General features: G+C 40.7%; 1 protein-coding gene across 4 annotated transcripts in view; it reads left to right on the top strand.

Annotated features, from left to right (window-relative positions):
* ddr2a (discoidin domain receptor tyrosine kinase 2a) overlaps positions 1–23,786 on the top strand; it is a 45,762-nt gene that overhangs the window by 12,436 nt on the left and 9,540 nt on the right. The window contains exons 2-15 of one of the 4 annotated variants that reach the window (XM_079574675.1): positions 6,080–6,189; positions 14,261–14,363; positions 16,024–16,255; positions 16,692–16,839; positions 17,107–17,209; positions 18,461–18,653; positions 18,950–19,190; positions 19,608–19,673; positions 19,770–19,906; positions 20,566–20,737; positions 21,845–22,077; positions 22,276–22,403; positions 22,477–22,674; positions 22,787–23,021. In XM_079574675.1, coding sequence (XP_079430801.1) covers positions 6,105–6,189; positions 14,261–14,363; positions 16,024–16,255; positions 16,692–16,839; positions 17,107–17,209; positions 18,461–18,653; positions 18,950–19,190; positions 19,608–19,673; positions 19,770–19,906; positions 20,566–20,737; positions 21,845–22,077; positions 22,276–22,403; positions 22,477–22,674; positions 22,787–23,021 — 2,274 coding nt within the window. In that variant the 5' untranslated portion in view covers positions 6,080–6,104. Of the gene's footprint in view, positions 1–6,079; positions 6,190–14,257; positions 14,364–16,023; positions 16,256–16,691; positions 16,840–17,106; positions 17,210–18,460; positions 18,654–18,949; positions 19,191–19,607; positions 19,674–19,769; positions 19,907–20,514; positions 20,738–21,844; positions 22,078–22,275; positions 22,404–22,476; positions 22,675–22,786; positions 23,022–23,786 lie in introns of all 4 variants that reach the window. The other 3 variants (XM_079574673.1, XM_079574674.1, XM_079574672.1) reach the window with 3 other exon arrangements.

Below are 23,786 nucleotides of genomic sequence, written 5' to 3'. Positions count from 1 at the left end.
ATTATGCAACTTTTATGTGGGGAAGTAAAGTTGATATTTGTGTGTATTTGTGTATTTGACCTTGTAGAGATCCAGCAGCTGTACGAGTGGTCAGCATTGCGCCTTTACTTTCCAGTGGTCTCAAGGACGCTTCAAGATGAATTGTTCTTCACTGCTGACAAACCCTCTCACCTGAAAACCTACAAAGCAATAGTCCCTGGAGCGTTGTAGAGACCACCGTGATCCAATTTTTTGTTGCCCTGGTAACCACTCATACAGCCACTGGGTCACTACAAGGTCAAATACGTGCAAATATCGCCTTTTTTTCCCCGCATAAAAAGTTGCATAACGCAGCTTTAAGCTTTACTCGCTCCCGGTTTCATTGTTGAAGGGACTTTGAGTAATTGCTTCCAAAGAATGCAGTTGATTTCCAGCTCTGGTCGTTATTTCTTGTCCTCCTCGTCGCTGTGATGTTGTAAATGTCTTCATGTGTCGAGGTGAATTTGTCCGATTTTCCCCCAGTGAGCTGTGCGTCTTATACCGTCCAGGGCTGAGGCTCAGCAGTGGAAACTCCAACAGCTTTTTGTAATGTCTATTGTCATTCTTTAAAACGCTCTCTTTCTTTAAGGCAGTCGTCTCCATTTGTAGGTGTTTAGACACATTTATTTTCTTTAATTTTAGTTAGCACAGCTGTGATATTTTACATTTTATAACTTAAAATAATGTGTATGTTTGGGAAAGACTTATAACTACTCATATCACCATGACAATAATAGGTTTCCTCCTGTTTAGGTGTGATTGCTACAGCATATTATAACAGTAATGTACACATGTGCTCTGTCTTGCATGGGCCACGGTTATCTTTTTGTCAGTGTCCCTCGGGCTGCCGGTTTATTTTCATAAATGTTGGAGTGGAGAGTCTTGTGTTTTGGTTTGGACAAGATGAAGATCAGAGTCTGTTTTGATTTTTTGCTGAAATTTAAAACAACATTATGCACAGACACACGGATATCTGAAACAATAATCTGAAATTCCGCTGTTCTATTTGCATTGGCCTGTGGTGAAAACAGAGCCAGGTTGCTGAATCTCTGGACAGAATATTTCTTTTATGATGGAAGTAAATTAAAATATGACACGGACCGACTTTGTCTTATGTGCATTCTTTGGCCAGTACGGTTTATTGGATAGTACAGTTCTGGGAGCACTGGGAGACATTCAGCAAAATGTCAGAGTGGAGACTCAAACCCATGACGCAAAGGACTGAACATAAGCGCAGCACTACCAGACCGTCGACTGCATGTCATACGTACATTTTAAAGCACAGAGTTATGCTTTATTCCCTCAATTTATCTTGGGACAAGTTGTGCAAACGGTTTACATTATCATTACAATATTATTTGGCCGAACACTCATTTATTCGGCGACTTTTCAAATGCTGAAAGCAGTGCATGTGACAGATGAACGCTTGTCCACCGTGTTTTCCAACCTGAAACCTTTATGGCGTTAGTAAATTTGTTTGTAATTTTAGACCTGTGCTTATACCTCCACACACAAGAGAAGAAGTACATGTCCTGCAATAAATTGAGCTTTTGTTAACGGATCGGGGAGAGTCAATCTTCACAGGCTGCTAAAGGAGGGAAACAGTTCTGCTGACGAAATAATGGCGATAGTTTCACCCAATAAACTCCACAGTACTTTGGCGTGAGTCGGGTTTCGGACCTACAGCACACTGTGACACTTAGACCCGGTTAACGCAGCGATGGTGTTATTTTTCCCATCTGCCTCCGAACCTGGTGACGCATGTTTGTGTGGTCACCGTGGTTACAGGAGGACAGACCTGACAGCAGTGGAGTTCAAGCTCTCGCACTCATTTCGGCATAATTTGGTTAATAATTTGAGAAAAGGACAGAAGCTTTGTCTCAAACTTGCACTTGATTAGTTATGTTTTTCAGCTTGACCTGAGCCTGATGCACACCAGATAAGAACGAGAAAAGTGTGACAAGAAGAAAAAGTGACAAAATCTGACAAAAAAGTGGTGAAAAAGTGTCAAAAACTTGACAAAAAAGTGGTGAAAAAGTGACTAAAATCTGACAAAAAAGTGGTGAAAAAGTGACAAAAAACATGACAAAAAAGTGGTGAAAAAGTGACCAAAAACCTGACAAAAAAGTGGTGAAAAAGTGACTAAAATCTGACAAAAAAGTGGTGAAAAAGTGACAAAAAACATGACAAAAAAGTGGTGAAAAAGTGACTAAAATCTGACAAAAAAGTGGTGAAAAAGTGACAAAAAACATGACAAAAAAGTGGTGAAAAAGTGACAAAAACCTGACAAAAAAGTGGTGAAAAAGTGACAAAAACCTGACAAAAAAGTGGTGAAAAAGTGACTAAAACATGACAAAAAATCAATGCAAAAGTGACAAAAATATAATATATAAATATATAAGCAATGAAAAAATGCTGAGTTATGTCGGTCTTAGCTTTCAGATGAGACGTTACTCTGGCCCATAGGCTGTAATCTTTTAGATTTGGGTAAAGCTAGGTTATGATGGGGGTTAAGAGGTTAAGAGTCAAGCAAAACAAATCTGGAACCTCTCCTGTTCATGTGATTCATATTCATATTTTTCCACCTTGAAATCCATTTTTTTAAGGGTCTGCACAATTTTGGAAACATGTGTATTTCTTTATAATTGTATCATATTACATTAAAGACATTATGGATCAAAACATGAGACTCAGTGCTTTACAGGAGTCTTCTGAAGTCATTACAGAGGCTGCTTTTACACAAATACACTTCAGTCTACAATAAACACATTTGCGCCTTACAAACACACACTGGCCGTCAGATGTTTGCGTTTCATTAGCCTCCAAAGGACCCAATGATTTATTAAAGGAGTCTCGAAGGGAAGTGTGGCTGCAACTTGAAGCAACAGGAAAAGATTAAGATTATGCACCAAGAAAGAGGCATTTAGCCCGGTGCTAGTCAGAGTTCACAAGGTCAGACAAAAGCATTGGCTCGAGCTGGAGGAGCTGAATCCTAGGACTAACAGACAAGGACGAGGATGTTGTGCCTTTTCTGGATCTTTGATTTCAATATGAGGAAAAAAATACTGTGGCACATGAAGTTGTCTGACGTATTCATGGGTAACACGGTTTTAGAAACGACTAACTTAACCTCTTAACCCCCGCCTTAACCGAGCACATTTTCTCCATTTCAGCTTCACCCAAATCCAAAAGCTTCTTGAAAAAAGTGTCTAAATAGCAACGAAAGAGCAACGAAAGTGTGATAGAAAAGCGATGAGAAAGTGACAAAAATGCGGGGCAAAAATGGAACAAAAAAGTTTAAAAAAAAGTGACAAAAATGTATAAAAAAATATGAAAAAGTGACAAAAATGTGGGACAAATTGGAAGAAAAATGTAAAAAAAAAAGTGACAAAAATGCAGCCAAAAAGTAAAAAAAGAGCAACAAAAAAAGTCTAAAAAGAGCAACAAAAAGGTCTAAAAAGAGCAACAAAAAAGTCAAAAAAGAGCAACAAAAAAAGTCTAAAAAGAGCAACAAAAAGGTCTAAAAAGAGCAACAAAAAAGTCAAAAAAGAGCAACAAAAAAGTGATTAAAAGCGATGAACAAAAATGACAAAAATGTAGATCGAAAACGCAACAAAAGACCGAAAGAAAAGTGATGACAACGTGAGGTAAAATATCCATTTCTAAAAAAGAAATTAAGTTAAATGTAATAATAAAATTAGAAATAAATCCTATAAAAATCAAGTCACTTTCCCCTTTGGGTGTGCTGGTTATAGGTTTTATACTGAATCAGCAATCTCTCCTTTTTTCATTTCTAATGAGAAGCATGAAACATGAATAATCAAATCAATGCTGTTTTACTTTGGCGCTGAGACGCACTGACCTCGGGCAAAGATCCTAAACCAACAGTGTGGGATTATTATTCATACAGAGCATATGTGGCTAAAGCAGAGCCTGCACTTTGTATGTGTCAAGTAAAATGATTGCATTGGTTTTGCCCATACATGCAATATATTTAACTTGGAGAGCTCAGGGAAGCATAAGGCCATGTTTTACCTATACATTCTAGATACCCTTTTGTTTTTGTCATTTATTCTCTCTTTGACTAATAGTTTCACTGTGTAATTCAACATTTTTAACTCTTCCTTTCAAATACTTTGTACACATAAGTTGTTTCTTTTTCTAATCAATTGCCAGATCAGTTTTATTGTAATCCTGAATCCTTTGCCTTTATTTTGCCAGTGTCACATGTCCGTGTTGGTTTTGGCCGCTGATGAGGAGCAGGAAATGTCTGATGGTCCACACAAACCGATGGGCTCTCGCAGAAATTCCCACAGTGCTTTGGGGGCAGTGCGGGTTTACAGTATGAGCCCTGTGAGTTTGTTTAAGCCTGCGTTTGGCCCGGGGCTTTTGGAGCAGCGGTGGTAATAGAAGAAAAGTGTTTTCTGGGGATTCAGATGCATATAATGATGAGATATCGAGTACCTCAACAGTAACTTAAAGGACACCCCCAAACAGAGGAAATCAACTTGTGTTACGTATGAGGCATTTTTATGATGTACTGGGTGTGCCGTTGTGTGCACTAAAGCAGACTTGTTATATAACGCATGACGCTGCTCTGCTGTTCCCTGCTGTTTTACACAAATATCTCAATCCAGTGCATTAGGGAAACACAAAGAGCTCCAACCCGGGACGTGCGAGTGGACGGATCCTTATTGTCGATGCCTAATTACACGTCACGTTGCGTCGGTCAGCCTGTCTCGGCCCTCGAGTCTGTGTTTAACGTTGCATATTAAAATCCAAAGCATGTTTTGTTGACGTTGGTCCCAGTGGTCGGTTTGAGGTGGTTTGCAGTCACTCCGTCCAACTGAAGTCATGTCTCTGTGGCTTTGTATCTCGTTTAATTTATGCATTTGTTCCTACACTCGCAGATGAAAGAGCTCACAGAATGTCTATGTACGTTAAAAGCCTTTTTTATTGAAGGAAGAAAAGAAAGCAACAAAGGTTTTACTTAAAGAGGCGTTGATCGTACGGGTTTATTGCAATAACCCACATTACTGCAAGTCAAAAAGCTCTTTACCATGAAGACTAAGCTTGCCGTCGAGAGCTTCCAGGAAAGACATGAGATTTGAATGGGATCGATGTGATTTTTCTGTTTGTCTCTCCTCACATTTTTTTTTAACGCCGACATTTCCCACTGAGCCATAAATCAGTGGAAATTCCATTGTTGGATGTAATTATTTCCTTTTATTGAGAGAAGTAAAAGTGTGGTTTTAATTAAGCCCCGTTTATTTGTCCGTGAAATGTTTCGTTCCCATGAATACCAGTGGGTAAACAATAATAGTCGGAGCGAGAACATTTCCCTGTGGTTGTGCAGCGGACTCAGTTTCCCACAATGCATTAGCAAAACGAGTGAATCATTGGGCGAGTGGTCAGTTTTTGTCTCTGTGCTAAAAAAAAAAAAAACAGGGACTAAAAAGGCACAACTTTGACCCTGTACTGTTTATTATTGTGAATTATAACTACTTAATCTCTGAGTAGTTTTGCAACAAAAAACAGATTAAAGGTGATGTTAAAGTATTAGCATTTTAGCTGTTTGTTAAAGTTCTTGTGATTGTGCAGGCCTGGCCTTTAAAGGTGCATTATGCAACTTTTTATGCAAGAAAAAAAGTAGATTTTTGTGTGTATTTGACCTTGTAGTGACCCAGAAGCCGTGTGAGTGGTCAGCATGGCGCCTTTACTTTGGATCATGGTTGTCTCTACAACGCTCCAGGATCAGTTGTTTTTTAGGTTTTCTGGTGAGAGGGTCCGTCAGCAGTGAAAACCTTCCAAACAATTGATCCTGGAGCGTTACAGAGACCACTGTGATTGAAAGTAAAGGCGTCATGCTGACCACTCAAACGGCTTCTGAGTACACAAGGTCAAATACGCACAAATATATGAACTTTTTTTTTTCCACGTTAAAAATTTGCATAATGCACCTTTAATAAATATTACACGTTTATGTGAATATGTCAAGTTTCTGTGTCAGATGCTCAAACATCAACCTCATACATTGACCCGCTGTTTCTTCATGTTGCAGGTCAGAAGCAGGTCCATGTTCTGGGATGAAGCTCCGGCGGGACATGCACTTCCTCCTCCTCCTTCTCCTCCTGAGCCTGCTGGGACTGGCCTCATCACAGGTTAATCCAGGTCTGTGTGCCCCTCTGTTTTAACCCTCTGTAGCCCCTGCAGGATCAAATGAAGACTGGGAAATGTGCTGTGATGTTTTTTGGTTCAGTCCGTCCAGACAAGGGTCTGTCCTGGATTAAGTGGTCCTCTGTGGTCGGCTCTGTCTTTCATCCCACCGTGGACCACCTCTGTACATGTGGCACAAGGAAAGAGGCACAAATGTTTGTTTTGTTTAGTATAAGCTTCTTGTTTCCAAAAAACACTTCTGGTACTTTTATTGAAGAATGACTATAATTTACATATTTTTGGCTAGAAAATCCCTCAAAGAAAAACATGTGCTCAAGAAACATTTTATCAAGAATACATATTGTCAGGTCGAAGACAGGATAGTTTGAAAAGGGGGCACGGAGAGACATTCAGCAAACCAATGGGGCTGGGACTTGAACCCACAACATTACTGTGCCTGAACCTGCGCCAACGTAGCCCCATGACCGCGCCCAGGCCATTTATTTTGTGTTTTTGAGCACATTTGTGATAAAGCTCATGAATTTGACCACTCATCTGCATACGCCCTCAGGCCGGTGCAGAGGATCCAGCTATCCCACTGGAGTCTGTGGCTAATGCATACCAGACATTCTGACAGCAGGAAAGTCCATTCAGAACAACTGTGTCTCTCCCTGAGCTCGTGTGTGAATCTGTAGCCCGCACACAAGTCACGGAAAAGGTTCGTGCATCTGATAATGGTCAAAGTGCACTTGGTTCAGCTGGAGGTTTTATGAAATATGAACGCAATCATAGAGATAATTTCTTTCAAATTACCACCGCTCTGACAGAAAGTGTAAATCAACCTGTTGTGGGTGTAATATATGGAGACAGAGCTTATCCATCCATTATTCTGCCTGATGCATCAGTTCTGCAGCATTGAGAAAAGACCTTTTTCTTCCCCACCGACTGGAAATATTCATGACTGAATTTAGGAGAGACACTATTCCAACTTTCCCCTGTTTAAAATTCCCAAGCAATGAAGCTATCCCCATCCCTGTGTTTCCCATTTTACTCCTGAGTGGGCGAGTTTTATTTCTCTGTGGAGAAGGAAGGAAGCACAAAAAGAACCAAAGCCAGAAAGTATTATTGTGTAGGCTTTTGTTACGACTGTAGCTGCCATTAAAAGCAGGTCCAATATAATTATTATAGAAAAACATCAACACACACTTTTGTCTTTGCTCCCATTTTCCATGCGCTGAACTCAAAATTCACAATAGACCCATTTCTCTCAAATATTGTTCACAAATCTGTCAAAATCTGTGTGAGTGAGCTCTTCCCCTTTGCCGAGAGACTCCATCCCACCTCATGGGTGTGGCATATCAAGATCCTGATTAGACCAACTGAATGTTGCACAGGTGTGGCTTAGGCTGTTTACAATAAAAGTCCACTCTGAAATCTTACATTTGTTGCTTTATTCTTTACAACAGCAACAACTGCAAAACTACTTCAAAAATCTCATGCATTTCAGAACCTTTTTGTAGAGAAGACGTTTCACACCACGTATCCTGTCTCCCTCATTTTTAATATTTGACTTTCTCTCATAAATATTCCACAGGCCTAGAACCATATCAAATTAGGACTAAACTGGGCATAAAATGAACCCTATATCGGAATAAATTAGGTCTAAACTGGGTGTATAAGCATGTCTAAACCTTGAAAAACATGCAACTTAAAGAGACTAGATGCAAGTTAGCCATTTTATACTCACGACTGCCACCTCAGGTCTTGTGCGTAACTGCAGTCTCTATGTTACGCTCGTGCATGACGGCAATCCGGACCGAACAGCTTTTTGAGTGACAGTGCAGGATTTTAGAGGCAGTTGTGGTGAATAGGTCTGGGCTCATTCTACACATTACATGTAGAGGGATGAAAATGCTTCATTTTAACATTTTTAAACTCTGTATAGTCCCCTTGAAGGTGCACTTTGCAACTTTTTATGTAAAAAAGAAGTTTATATCAATACGTTAGCGTAGCGCCTTTACTTACCATCCCAATGGCCTAAATGAAAAAAAAGCATAAATGAAAATATGTAGATTAAAATGAATAAATCCTAAAATTACAGATGACCAGACCACAGTTTGAGAACCACTGATCTAAACTAAGGTTAACAGGCAAGCTTGATGTTGTACTGCCTTCAGTAATTTTGACTTTTGTACAGCCCTACCATGTATCTGTCATTGGATCATTATGGCTGAAATGCTGTAGTAATGTACTATTGAGTGCTAATATCACCTAAGTCAATATCAACAATGATAAATCAAGTTTTAATCATTGACATTGGTGCAGGAAATTTAAAGTAGATCGGTCACTAAACTAGGATTAGCAAATTCACATTAACACACATCATTACATCAACATTTCACCTACTTCTTGCCTACATCTGAAAATACTTTGTGGCTGCATCTGTTTTGGCTTTTGAATAAACTTTCCAAATCATCCACATTAGTGTTTCAAATGTTTTTTTTTTTATGTTAACAAGTGTTCATTAAAGTTAGTTTTGTAAGATTTGTGACCTTTCGCTCCAAATTTTCCAACTGTATGACCAGAATAAAACACAAAACTTGCATCCACATGTTGACATTCACGCTAAGCTGCCCTGATGTTTAAAGTTATGCAGTAGCAGCTTGTGACATATTCAGACTTGGCACGAGTGAATCCACCGTGATGGACAGCAAACATTTGAACAAGCTGCTCTTTCACAAAGTCTCTGTCTCCCTGCGCCACACAAGGCTGGTATTTTTCCACTTTTTTGTGGTGATATTTTTAGCCTTGGCTGTGGCCCGGTGCAGACCCTGGTGGGCGGGGGGTGGGGGGTGGCGGTGTACGGGATAAGGCCAGGGGGTCACCTCTGAGTGGGTCGGGCAGATAAATAAACACAGCAAAAGCCAACATTTGAAGGAGCGGTAGAATATCCGGTACCGCACAGTGTAACCAGTCTCTCTCTTCGCGGATGTGGTTAAACTCTGATAATGACTCATTTTCTTTCATTACGACTCGGGCTGTGGCTCTGTGTTTTTCCCAGTGGAGATGATGTATCGTCTGGTCTTTATTAGTCTATCTATTTGGCTCGACTTGATACAGAAACTCTACAGGCCCAGGCTCCTGCCTTATATCATTACTGCCTGCTGAATTTCACATTTGTGGTTTTGCAGCGAAAAACAAACACCAATGCTTTTTGCTTATTCTGTGCATGTGCAGTAAAGTTCACAATTATTAACATTAACTTACATATTTTTTTCTTAAAGACACAGGCCACCGTTTTTCCATACTGAGATGTGAGAAGTAACGACATCATCACTTAACAAACGTGACCTTAACAGAAGTTTTTGTCTGCAGTTAACATACACTTAAAGGAACAGGAAACTGAGATATGTTCTTACATGAGCTTAGACGAGTTGATGTGTACCTGTCTGGTCTTTGTGCGTGCCCGTGGAAGAGCGTGGTCGCTTCTAACTTCACCCCGTTTGGAGCTATAGGAATATACTGGGAGAGGCTAAATGCTGGTACGCATCAACTCGTCTAAGCTCAGGTAAGAACATATCTCAGTATGTGAAAACAGTTTCCTGTTCCTTAAAGTTTATGTTAACTGCAGACAAACAATTCTGTTAAGGTTACGTTTGTTAAGTGATGATGTCTTTACTTCTGGGTCCAACGGAACTTTAGCCCGATTCACTTTAATAGGAGTTTGCTGATTTTTATCTAATTTGGAGCCGACTACACGGGTCTTTTTAAACATCTGATCACACAGAAATATTACATTAACTGGATTTTCATTAGTAGCTAATACTTTTCTGACATAAATAATCAAATTATTTTCTTCTATACACAATGAAGGCTTACTTTAGATATAAAAAATATCATTGTTAAATGGTGAGGTATATTGTTCTAATGACGGTAGGTGTAAAACCGTATTGGCCTTTTATCTGTTGTTATTTCAGCAGGAGATTCAGATAAAGTTTCCGTTTTGCTGATTTGGTTATTGTGTGTGATGTCACACTTAACAAACGTATAGAGTTCAGGATCATGATGTCATATCACTAAGCATCATGGGATTTGCAGCTATTATAAATGAATGCAGATTTTAAAAGGTAATACTAGAGTTATTGTTCACATTAAAACATTTGGACATTATCGTGTGTTAGATATACTTACCAGTTACTCAACAGCTAAACGAGTTCTCCACAGATTTTTTAGCTAATGTCAGTCAATGGAAATTGTATGCTTATAGCCACAAACATGGCGGATCTCCATGGTAACATGGTAGTTTTACCGAACTCTGAATGGTCTGTTAGTTATTCTATCAAATTTTGTTTTGTTGTGAATTTTCTCATGTAGAGCAGATTGACTTTTACCAACTTTTGCAATAGGCATCTAGCAAATGACATTTCATAAAAGTAATGAGAAGGAAAATGGAGCCTTTTTTTTGTTGGGACTGTCTAAGGACCAGATGGAGCTTTGTCTATCGGTGATCACTGTTACTTTATAATGTTGTGTTCTTCCTTTCTCTTCCTGTAGCACTTTAGCCTTTTGTTTATGTTCTACGAAATTATTTGTCTTTTGTTTTTTCCAATAGATTATATAAAATGACCATGAGATGGGAACAGGATGGTTGTTGTTTGAAATAGTGGTGCAGAGCTGTACAAAATATCAATCTACTTCTGAAACAGTTCTGTGCAAGAGTGTGTGTCAGGTCACTGATCTCTCTGCCTTGGCCTTTTGGGATTTCCACATCATGGATTTTAGACAAATATTTGGAGGAGATGCAGAAATAGGAAGTGGGGATCAGAGCCGGCGCACAGGGGGACAGAGCGGGCCTTAAACCCGAGCCGTGCTGATGCTGGCAGCGTCTCAAAGAGTTTTCTGTCAGACAAGAGCCCCGCACTACAGTGTATGGTCTCTCTGCACTTCCGCCCTGTAATCCACCGCCTCACTGTATCATTTCTGCTAATATAATGTTATTCTGAATGTTCTAATGTTAAGCTGATGTTAATTTCCTGTGCGGTTTGGGATTATCTGAGCAAAATAGAGGCACACCCCGTAACGAAAACAGCTTTGTCGCTTCCTAATCTACTAAAATATTTCAATAATGAATTAGTGATTTTTTTTAACTGGCTCCATGGACAGATTAACTTTTGTTCTAAGGTTTCTGTAGAAGATTGTGGTCTAAAAATATCTGTATGCTCAATTTGAAGTGGGGCAGAGCATGCTTTTGGTTCCTTTGCCTATATTTGATGAAGGAAGTGCTTCTACTGAAACAAGCCTCTGTATTTCAAAGTTCACACTTGTAATTGAAGTTTTTATTTAGCTTGCAGTAGCCACGCTCAGAAAATCACCCCTCTAATTTAATATGGACAATTCATCATGCATGCTGATCTGGATTGGTCAGGTTATTCCATCAGTGGATTTCTTCTTCCCTGGTGGCACGAGCATATTCCAAAATGATAATGCAGGATTCATCTGGCTCACATTGTGAAAGAGTGGTTCAGAAAGGTTGAGACATCATTTTCATGCATGGATTGGCCGGCACAGCGTCCAGAACTCTTTTGAGAATCTTTGGGATGTGCTGGGGACGGCTTTGCACAGTGGTCACATCCTCCCCATCCTCAATTCAAGATCTTGCTGTAATCAAAAGTAAAGGCAATCCAATGAAATATTAGAGCAGCCATGTCAAACAGGCGGCCCACGGGCCAAATCCGGCCCAGAGATGATTTAATCCGGCCCCTGACTTGTAGAGTATAAATTCCTAAGTATGTCCAAAAACAAAAGTAAGTCTTATGAATTTAAAGGAAATAACCAGTATGCTCATTCCAGCCACTAAGGGACAACTCAAATTTAAAGGGACTATATGGATTTAAAACAAATCCTCCTACATGTTCCAGCAATGTTCTGAGGCGTAGAATGAGCTCAGACCTGTTCACCACAACTGCCTCTAAAATCCTGCACTGTCACTCAATAAGTTGTTACTTCGGGTCTGAAGTGCCGTCATGCACAAGCTTAATATAGAGGCTGTAGTTACACATATGACCTGAGGGGGCAGTAGTGAGTACAAAATGGGCAACTTGCATCTCGCCCCTTTAAAAAAAGGAAAGAATACCACACATGTCCAGCAGAGGGCACTGACATAATAAGATATAGGATATAAACAACACATTAGACTCTAATGATTAGAGCCACGTGGTAAATGGTCAGACTGTCCCAGGGCGTCAGTGGCTACAATTGCAGCTTACCACCACAGTGTGGAGGGAATGAATGACTACAGTGTACTTTGAGAAACTTGCGACACAGGCTTGTAAAGTGCAATACAAGAGTAAGCCTTTGTTGTTATTATTATATACAGTCCTGTAGGGTTTTTGACCAAATCAGCACTATTTGTAAAATCACAGCTCATTTTTATTCATTTATTGTAAAAAAAAACAACAATCCTCAATAGTATTTTCCACCCAAATGAGTTCGACACCCCTGTATTCGAGCATGTGAACCTTTAGGCAGTATATATGAGAGTTTTCAATTCTCAAAATCCTTGGCTATTTCTAGTGCCACAAATACAACATAAGTGCCACTTGTGCCACTACTTGTCCACTGCAATGATGAATGTCTTTATAAATGATTTTACAAAATGATCTCTCCAGAATCACTTCACAGTAGAGAAGACCACACATGCACAAAAATAAAGTTAAATTTAGAGGTGAGCTGACAGGAAGTTGAGGGGTATTTCTTCTATTGACCACACACTGGGGCAAAGATTTCCCACATAGACTCACCACGACCATCTTCTATTGACACAAATGAAATGTACCCGTATATTTCAATACCTTAACCACAATTCAGTGTTGAGTGCGCATTACTCGGGATTCGCGTGCCACCGTTTTTACCATCACACCAGACCACATGTGCAGTCCTATCCATCATGGCCCACCGGCTTCTTGACAGGAGCCGCTCAGTCCGTGTTAAGACTCGTTTGGCAAATATGTGAATTTTGGGTTGAGGAGGTTTATGTTGGAGCTGGGGAGAAGAGGCGAGGCAAATCCAGGTAAATACAAAATGGTAGAAACATAAGAGGATCCCCAGCTCCGAAAATATACAGTGCCATGTTGAAAATACTTTGGGGAGCAGATCCGTCGGTAATAGCAGGGCAGGAGATGTGTGAAATAATGTTGTTACTTGAAAATCTGTCGAAGGGCCACAGTGGGATCTTTAAGGCAGCGAGCAGCACACAGCAAAGGACTGTCCCGACCAGAACCACAAGCGAGAGACAAGTGTTTCCATGTGTGGGGGATTATCAGCAAAATGTGCTCACTACTGTATTGGAAAACTGGTTTGATACTTTTACTGGATTAGAACTTTATGGCAGAGATTAAGTCCACTCAATCTACTGTCAATGAGTCAACACTCTTGTCCTTATCAGTTTGTGTGTGTCACTCACACATGACGAACCAGCCCCATAATGGATCATGTTTCTTTATGCAAATAAGGCTTATGTTAACTGAGCCTGATTTGAAATCTCAAAGCTCATCTATCCTGCCTTTCTCACTATTTTACTGTCACAAAGAGGCTACAGGATTTACTTCAACTATGAGGCAGCAACATCATAATAAGAATAGCTATAATATTACTATAATATAAGTGTTTTACCTATAACGCTAACAAATGATTAGCAACTGTGATGAGCTTACAGATCTGACCTAATGCAATAGTCTATAAAACATCTTTTAGTGACGGAAAGATGCTGTGTAAATGAAACTTTCAGTGCAGCTGGCCAAAAAGGCAATTTCTGCCTTCAAGTCCATGGAAAGCTGTCTGTTATCCTCCAATATGGCACCGACTGCCCTGCGTTACCATGGAGACCAGCTGCAATACGTCAGTTTTCATAAACCTTAATAAACCTTGTCTTGAATGTGCACGTCCGAGCCATCAAAATAAGGTTCAAGTCCAAGTCGCGTAAAAAGTAGAGTTTTCTTTCTATTTTCCCAGCTGTTCATGTTAACGGTGACTTTTGGTGTTTTGCTCCAGTGTTGTTTGTACTGAGTGGTGTTGTTTCTCCCAGCAGGGGTGTGCCGGTATCCTCTGGGGATGTCGGGAGGACAGATCCAGGACGAGGACATCTCTGCCTCGAGTCAGTGGTCTGAGTCCACAGCTGCCCGATACGGACGGTAAAGACGCACATTCTCAATAATCATTTAAAGGTTGAGCCCAGAGCTTTAAAGCTGGGGTACCTGGGGACTTTTTGTTGTTATAGGGGTGGCACAGTGGCACAGTGGTTAGCGCTAGTTCTTCACAGCTAGAAGTCCTGGGTTCAATCCCCAGACGGGGCTTTTCTGTGCGGAGTTTGCATGTTTTCCCTGTGTCTGCGTAGGTTTCCTCCAGGTACCACTAAAACATGTACAATAGGCCAAGCTGCGTGAAAGTGTGTTTGAGAGTGCGAGTGTGGGACAACAGATGCAAATGTTCACACCATGGCTACAATCCAGTGTGGTGTGTTCATTAACATGCACTGTCCCTACCAAACAAACAATAAAAAAGTAGCGTACTTTTATTTTTGCCACCTCAGAGTAGGTTATAAACACAGCAAAAGCAGACTTTGTTCCATTGTCTTCACATAAATCTTTATTGAGCGATGAAAGATAGAAGTAAAATCTAAATTAGTGCAATTCATTTTGGGGGTGGTCCGGGTCCCCCTGCTTCATTTTACCAACGCTCAAAGCTGTACAGGTGTGTAAACGTGCTTATAAGAAACTTGCTTGAACAATTCGGATATGCAGGAAGGATTGTGAGAGGTAAAACTAGTTTGGCCCAAACTAAACATTTCACAGTTTGAACAGGAAAAATCAGGTACCCCAGCTTTAGGTAAAGAAACTAAGCCCTCCTCCCCGCATGTTTGCCCTCATAATGAGTGTTTGTGGGCGGTCGTGCTGCAGGTGTCTGTTTATTTGCAGTAAACCGCAGTCCGAGTATCAGTTCTGGTGTGATTAGAGAGGCATGTGGAGCCTGGGTGGCCCTCGCGAAAGACCACAGCAATGATGTAATATACGATCCCTGTGTTTTGAGATCGACCGACCTCCACTCTGCCCTCCGCCAAAACCAAAACCTAAATTAACACTTTCAGATGAATTTACGACACTGGAGTTCACTAATGTTTTCACTACGGTCTGACAGTCCATCACACTCCCTCCCCCCGCCATCGGCAGAGGTGCATATAACCTGATGCTTTGAATGCGGACGGGTTCACTTTACTTTACTAGCATTTTATAGACCTATTGAATAATTTGTTTTCTTAAATCAGCGGCAAAGAAATTAGCATGCTTTATTAGCGATATGTTAACTGTATTTAAGTGGTTGTTTTAGCATTAATAGAAATGTATGAATCAGATATTTATCCACTGAGAAACTGTATAAACACTACTTACTTTTTAGGCTTATTTATTGCCTATTCAGCAATATTGTGTGGGAAAATTACAATACAGTATATACATGATATGTACATTTTTACATGATCAGATATATTTATGTATATAAAAATGAAGATTTTATTTGGGCCAAAAAGTTAAGAGTTTAGATAATATATTGCAGTCTTAGTAGTCAGCCTCTTTTTTGTTTGTAGTTGTAGTAGCACTAGTAGTATGTACAAATACAGTAGTATGCTGTTGTAAACAATCCCAGCAGGAGTTCTGGCATTGTTCACCTGAATAGGAACGATGCTTTCTTTGAATATAATCAGGGTGATGTGTGTTGCCCAAAGACGATATTTTACTCTTACTGATTGCCTTATACAGTTGTAAAAATGTAATACTGTTTATTATTGCATGGTCCCAGGCTGGACAGTGAGGAGGGGGACGGGGCATGGTGTCCTGAGATCACAGTGGAGCCAGACCATCTAAACGAGTTTCTTCAGCTCGACCTGAGATCTTTGCACTTCATCTCTCTGGTGGGCACCCAGGGGCGACACGCGGGCGGCTTTGGCAACGAGTTTGCCCAAATGTACAAGATCAAGTACAGCCGCGACGGGAGCCGGTGGATCTCCTGGAGGAACAGACAGGGCAAAGAGGTGCGTATGTTGGGGAAATACACCGGCCATATACGGTACATTTCTCTAGTATGGCCATAACCCTATTTGGCAAACCACAGAGATGTAGGACCGCACAGTATGACCGCATATGATAAATGTTCATTTTATTCCCTAGAGTTCATAATTGATGAGACTATAATGGCCCCTCAAAGTCAACAAACAAGCTGAGCACTAAATTCATAGCCCTATTGTATGTATAATCCAAAAAATATATCTTGAAGAGGCTAAATCCTCCAGCTAGTCATTCCTGACCCAGATCCTGGCTCAAGGTCAAAAGATGCTCATGCTGCTGCTCATGAATGTTTGCCTTGTGACACTTTCTCAAGGATGGACCAAATGCCAATGACAATAAACTCTACATTTTTGCAAAACATCCCATTATTTGCTTGTATTACATCATGCCCTTTTGTTGTAGGTGATTGAGGGAAACAGAAACGCCTATGACATCGTCCTGAAGGATCTGGAGCCCCCGATAATCGCTCGGTATGTGCGGTTCATGCCTGTGACCGACCACTCCATGAACGTGTGCATGAGGGTCGAGCTGTACGGCTGCGAATGGCTCGGTAAGAGTAAAAGCCAGTCGGGCATTGTTTCTTCTGCTGTAAGATAATTTAATAATCCCATTTTGAGGTGACACAAAACTCTCACTGGATTATTATTCCTCATTACCCTTACTTAATCACATCCAATTTTACAGTGAAAGCCCAGAGACTCTATAGGTTTCACATAAAACAAACGTTTACGTGAAGCCCAGTTGCAGTACATTAAATAAACTCTAGCTACTCATGCATGTCTTTCACTGCTATACTGTGTTTTGTGGTCTCTTGCAGATGGTCTGGTCTCATATAACGCTCCCATCGGGGAACACATGACTTTGGCTGGTTCTTCTGTCTATCTGAACGACTCTGTCTACGACGGAGCTCTCATTCACAGGTCTGTGCTTCTATTTGTTCATTTTGTCTTTAACTTGCTCTCACATACTGATTCCACCACCACCTCCACCCTCTACAAATGTTGATGTTCAGTGTTATTGCCATGAAAAGTGAGATTTACTCATTATTTAGCCTTTTAAGGGTTTCATAAATACTTGTATGACATTGCAAAGCTATAAAGACTAGGTTTGCATACTTTTGTTGAACTGACCTACTTTCAATTGTATCAAAATGTCAAAACTGAAACAATAAAGTACGTGCTGAGTGGTGCTCCATTGTCTGCGGCCCAGAGCAGATCTTTTGTGTTTGTTGACCGCAGTGTGTTTGGACGCTGATGTTGTGGTGAATACGTCCTCCATGACACCGCCTCACCATCAGGGAAAGAGATGGAAAATAAAATGGAGCAGATTGGAATATCAGCCAAAAAAGGGGTGTAATTGGTCTTTGTAATGCTGCCACCTAGTGTTTTTCCGTGGGACATTACAATCCTCCTAAAGGACTGAAGCTGCTTGGATTTGGGGTATTGAGGTATTTATACTGAATACTACAGAGCCCAGGAAGGGACATGAGTGAGATCTTTTTTTAAAAAGGAGGGAAATTATGTATATAATGTATATAAGGATTGCTAAATCTGAAGCAGAGATGCCAAACATGCGGCCTGTGGCCCATATCTGGCACCCTAGAGTTTTAATTTGGACCCCGAGGCTGTTCTCCATTTAATAAAATTTTATGACCAAGACTTTGTCCGCTAACTGCTAGAATCACCCCCTGCCCTCAGCCTTGTGCTGCTGCTGGTGATCGTTACAAAAAACTGCCATGGGGATGCTCTCGAGAAAGAGAGCGAAAGGCTATGTGACCAAAAAAGTAGATCCAGTTCAATCAATCCACTTTATTTATAAAGCACTTTATAAACAAACGTTTTTCCAAAGTTCTGCACAATGTGATGTTATAAAACAGGTGTCTCTGTTTGGCTCCATCAACTCTCCATTAAAAAAATAAAAACAAGTGAAACAATTGAAGCAGAGGAGAATGCACCAATACTAACATACTAACCAATGAATAGAACCTAAAAAAAGAAGGGGGGAAAAAAACACTATTTATTCATCTGAATTTCACATAGCGCCACTCCTGGTTTAAATGTGACTAATTCTAATTACGCCAGACATAAACTGCTAAGATTAGGGCACCATTCTAAACGGAGGGTATGTTCTCGCTGCCATCATGTTAAACAGATTTTTCCTTTGTTTTTCAGTATGACCGAGGGCCTGGGCCAGCTCACTGATGGAGTGTGTGGTTTGGACGATTTCACAGTCAGTACAGTCAGTCATGTCTACAACGTGTGGCCCGGTTATGACTATGTGGGCTGGAGCAACGAGAGCTTTCCAAACGGATATGTGGAAATCATGTTCGAGTTCGACCGCACACGCAACTTTACCTCCATGAAGGTAAGAGGGTCACTCCAGAGCATGCCTGTACACAGAATCAGACTCCGCAATGATAGAACACAATAGATAGGACATAGTATGATTTAAATATCCTTTAAAATTGGCCAATTGCAGCCATAATAATAAAAATACTATAATAATACTATACTTGGTAATACAGTATATCCAACCCACTCATAGACACCATCATGAAGGGATGATTTTATTGACTATATCAGCCAGTGGTCATAATGTTATGGCTCAGTGCTTGTTTCTTGTTTGTCCTGTAAATTGTTTCATACTTCTTGTCTTTACAGGTCCACAGTAACAACCTATTTTCGAAGAACATCAAAGTCTTCAGGGAGGTGGTGTGTCATTTCCGCTCGGACTCGGACTGGGAGGTGTCGCCCCTGAGCTTTAGTCCTGAGGAGGACCTGAAAAACTCCAACGCCCGCTTCGTCACTGTAAACCTGGCACACCACATGGCATCCGCCATCAAGTGCCAGTTCTATTTCGCAGACGCCTGGATGCTGTTCAGCGAGATCACCTTCCAGTCAGGTACAGAAGCAGAGACACTTCATGTTGGCACACTGGGTACCTCAGCATTTGTATTCCACATTAATATCTTTAAATGATGAAGATATAAATGTGGTGTGAAAAAAAAATCTATAAACAAAATATCTGTCTGTAATTGAGCGTTGCTAGAAAGAAATGCATTGTGGTGGTGGTGGTGGTAATTATGGTGCTGAAATAATCAAAACAAGCCCTTTGAAGCTGCATAGGGAAGTACCACCCTGTGACATCATGAGGTGGGGCCCAAACGTTTGATCTCTTGAGAGGAGACAGATTGTATATGCAAGGACAAAACTTAAGCTAAACATGAAGTAGTAATTCTGTTGTAATATTTTTGGATCCGTACCACAGAACCGCTCACAATTACATCATGGCTATTCTAAAAATGCTTTTCCATTCCAGATACAGCGATGTACAACACAACACTGGTTCCTTCCAAGCCAAAAGTGCCACCAAATATTCAACCTGGTAAATCACCCGTCATCGATCCCAAAATGTGACGGCAGGTGCTTTAAATTTCTTTTATTTTATTGTTTGTTTTTTCGTCTCTCTGTCTCCCTCTAGAGGACGACCCCAGACACAAAGTGGACGACAGCAACACGCGCATTTTGATCGGTTGCTTGGTGGCTATTATCTTCATCCTTGTGGCCATCATCGTCATTATTCTGTGGCGGCAGGTGTGGCAAAAGATGCTGGAAAAGGTGAGCTCGATCAGAACAGGCCGGGTGGTTTATGACAGTGGGAACAATGCACATTTGAAAACACAAAGGGGACTTCAGTAGACTTTGAAAACCATTATTAACTTGCTGACTATATGAAAAACAGAGTCTCTTGCCTGCAGACTTACGCACATGCAGAGAGAAATATAGCTCACTAGAGGGCCTCAAAGCACATTTAAAAGAATTGTTGTGAAGAAGTCTGCTCTAGAATGATCCCCAAATAACTGAGTGGGATCATTAGTCTTATGTGTGAAACGGTGCTAATATTGTTGATTTAAAAAAAAGATATACAATGTTCGTACTATTTTTTCAGATAGCTCTCCAACTAATGATATTTTTAGAATCTTACAAGACACCAATTTATAGTAAAGAGGTTCTTAAGCTGTCATCTGTTCTGGACTGTGTTAGTGTTGAAAAGCCACCAATTTTTTGATCAGTAATCCGGTCAAACCTATATCCACTTCAAGGGCTTATTAAATATCCAGATTAAGGTTAAGGAAAATCAATCAAAAGCACAGGTTGCCACATCAGTGTTTGCTTTCCACCTTATTGGTCTGTGTGTTTCCCTCATGCTAAGTCATTCATTCTAGGCCACTCGCCGGATGCTGGACGATGAACTAACTGCTAGTTTGTCAATACAGAGCGAGACGTTCACCTACAGCCACAACAACAACAACCCTCAGTCCAGTTCACCCAGTGAGCAGGAGTCCAGCTCCACCTATGAAAGGATCTTCCCCCTGGGACCGGACTACCAGGAACCGTCCCGCCTCATATCCAAACTGCCCGAGTTTGCTCACACCTCTGAGGAGCCAGGTACAAGAGCAAATGATATAGTGACGTGTGAAAACATTAAGATTACCTGCTCAGTTATTACAGGATATTTGGTCTAAAAAATTGGAAAAACTTTATAACATGGTCAAAAACAAAAATGTCTATGAAAAATGGAGGACAGTTCTCTGGTGGTACTGTACTGACTGAAGCACTATTTATTTACTCATATTAAAGCCACAGTGCAGAACATTTTACACAATAATATAGTAAACGATGCATCATGTGTGTTTTTATTTCGAACATTTGTTTTTACTCGTAGCTTTACTGAAAGCGGGACATCGCCAATTTGTCTTCATTGAATGCATGTCAGTGCAGATAATTAGGAGCACCTTTGTTTATGCTTTAATAAAACACTTAAGTTTCTCTTGTGACTTAGACAGGTAACCGAGTATGTTCCAGTGTGTTTTTTAAAACAATATTAATAAAAGTAGAAATACAACTATGACAAAAGCCTATGTCTCCCAGCTGTCACAATAGTCACAATAGTTTTATATAATTCTACCACTTGTTCAATTTTCTGTCAATCACTTCATTGCGACACAAGGTCTATCAGAACTCAAGTAGCCTTAAAGGGACTATACGTAGTTTAAAAGTGTTCAAATTAAACATTTTCCTCCCCCTGTATGTTCCAGCAATGTCCTAATGTGTAGCATGAGCCTAGACCTGTTCACCACAACTGCCTCTAAAATCCTGCACTGTCACTCAAAAAGGTGTTAATTCGGGTCCGAAGTGTCGACATGCACGAGCTTAAAAAAAAAAGCTGCAGTTACGCGTACGACCTGAGGTGGCAGTAGTGAGTTAAAAATGTCCAACTTGCATCTCGTCCCTTTAAGTAGGGTTGGGGCCCTGAACGCACCGGCACCTTATACGTACCACTAACTAACTATAGTTTGCGAGTCAGTCAATTTGTGTGATTTAAAAACTTCCTTCAAATGATGTCCCTGAAAACCATCAATACCAATAGTAAGTGTTGGTAGAGGTCTATAGTTCTACTAAAGTTTTGATAAATTTACACCTTTCCAAACAAATTGAAGACTTTTGCTCATTATAACTCTATATCTTTATAAACTTACAATTGTGCTTTTCCAGCTTCTTCCAGCACTGCTGCCTCTAAGTCCACCACATCGACTGTGGCTCAGGATGGCGTCCCTCACTACGCCGAGGCTGACATCGTGAACCTGCAGGGCGTCACCGGGGGCAACACGTACGCAATCCCCGCCGTCACCTTGGACCTGCTGTCGGGGAAGGACGTGGCCGTGGAGGAGTTTCCCCGAAAATTACTGACGTTCAAAGAAAAGCTCGGGGAAGGACAGTTTGGCGAGGTTGGTTAAGTCACAGAAACATTGAGATTTAGTGATTGTATGTTGGTGGTCAGTAACAAGTTCAATTCAACTTGTTAGGTGTAGAGCGAGGCTTACGTTGTTTTGCTTTCCCCCCATCCAATCAAATGTTATCAATTTTATGTATTTTTTTGTATCTGTCTTCATTGTAATTCTGCTACATGTGTTGTCTCCCTTTAGGTGCACTTGTGTGAAGCGGAGGGGATGCAGGAGTTCATGAACAAGGAGTTTAAATTTGACTACCCCGAAGAGGAGCCTGTTCTTGTGGCTGTGAAGATGCTCCGCTCAGATGCAAACAAAAACGCCAGGTACATCTTTTTCCTGCGGTGACGTAATGTTATTTTATCTAAATCATTTTATCGTGAACTTTGTTGTGTTCAGAAACGATTTCCTGAAGGAGATAAAGATCATGTCCCGCCTGAAGGATCCTAATATCGTGCGACTCCTGGCTGTTTGCATCTACAGCGACCCTCTGTGCATGATCACTGAGTACATGGAGAACGGAGACCTCAACCAGTTTCTGTCAAAGCACGAACCGGAGGGACAGCTGGCTCTACTCAGCAATGCACCCACTGTCAGGTAAACAAGAGCTAAATACAGGCGCCCTAAAAGTTTATATTTGCAAGTTTGCAGCTCTGGTTCAGCGATCTTGCCTTTTCCTTCTAAGTCTTCTCTTATTCTATCTCCACAGCTTTGAGAACCTGTGCTACATGGCCACTCAGATCGCGTCAGGGATGAGGTATCTGTCCTCTTTGAACTTTGTCCATCGAGACCTGGCCACTCGCAACTGCTTGGTGGGGAAGAACTACACCATAAAAATCGCCGACTTTGGCATGAGCAGAAACCTGTACAGCGGAGACTACTACCGGATTCAAGGCCGAGCCGTGCTGCCCATTCGCTGGATGTCCTGGGAGAGCATCCTGCTGGTAAAGCACACAACTGCTACAGCAATGGCTGCACAATAGGAGAAAAACTTACTTAATCAACCCTCTTTGTTCATATTCGGACATAGGGCAGCAATTATTGCCTTTGCTTGGTCCCATCTTTCAGCTTAACAAATATTGTATGTTACCATGATGTCTTGTTAGCAACATTTGTATTTAGTTCTATTAAATCAGACCTGAATTTACTGAAGAATTTATGTCAAATTTAAGGACCAAATTATAGAAAGCACAACTGAAATGTAACTTTTTGGATGTAGATTTCTTATCCACCTTTCCAAGTCTTTTCTAATAATCTTAACCCTAACCATATTTAAGACAAAATATTAGCCTATATACAGTGGGAGGAAAAAGTAAGTACACCCTTTGTAATTTATTACATTTCTGCCTAAATTGAATTTACCATAAAATGTGGTCTGGTCTTTATTAAAAACACAAGAATGAGTAAACAGCGACTGCTTAAAATAATAACACCCAAACATTAAACATATTCTTATTGGCCATAACATGTAAACATTCACAAGACAGCGTGGAATAAGTAAGTACACCCCCTGAATCTTGCTGCAGTTTTGTAACTGGTCCAACTGCAATGGTCCAAGATTCATCCTGATCGTTGCAAGCGTCTAATCTGCAACTACAGGAAGTGTCTGGATGAAGTTATTGCTGTCAAAAAACAGCTGTTTAATACAAGGGTTCACTCACTTATTCCACGCTGTTGTGAATGTCTCAGGTTTTTCTGCAAAATATCTT

The sequence above is a fragment of the Gobius niger genome (assembly GCF_951799975.1).
Source record: "Gobius niger genome assembly, chromosome: 17".
Lineage (NCBI taxonomy): Eukaryota > Metazoa > Chordata > Actinopteri > Gobiiformes > Gobiidae > Gobius > Gobius niger.
This window is presented reverse-complemented; position numbering and strand designations above follow the sequence as displayed.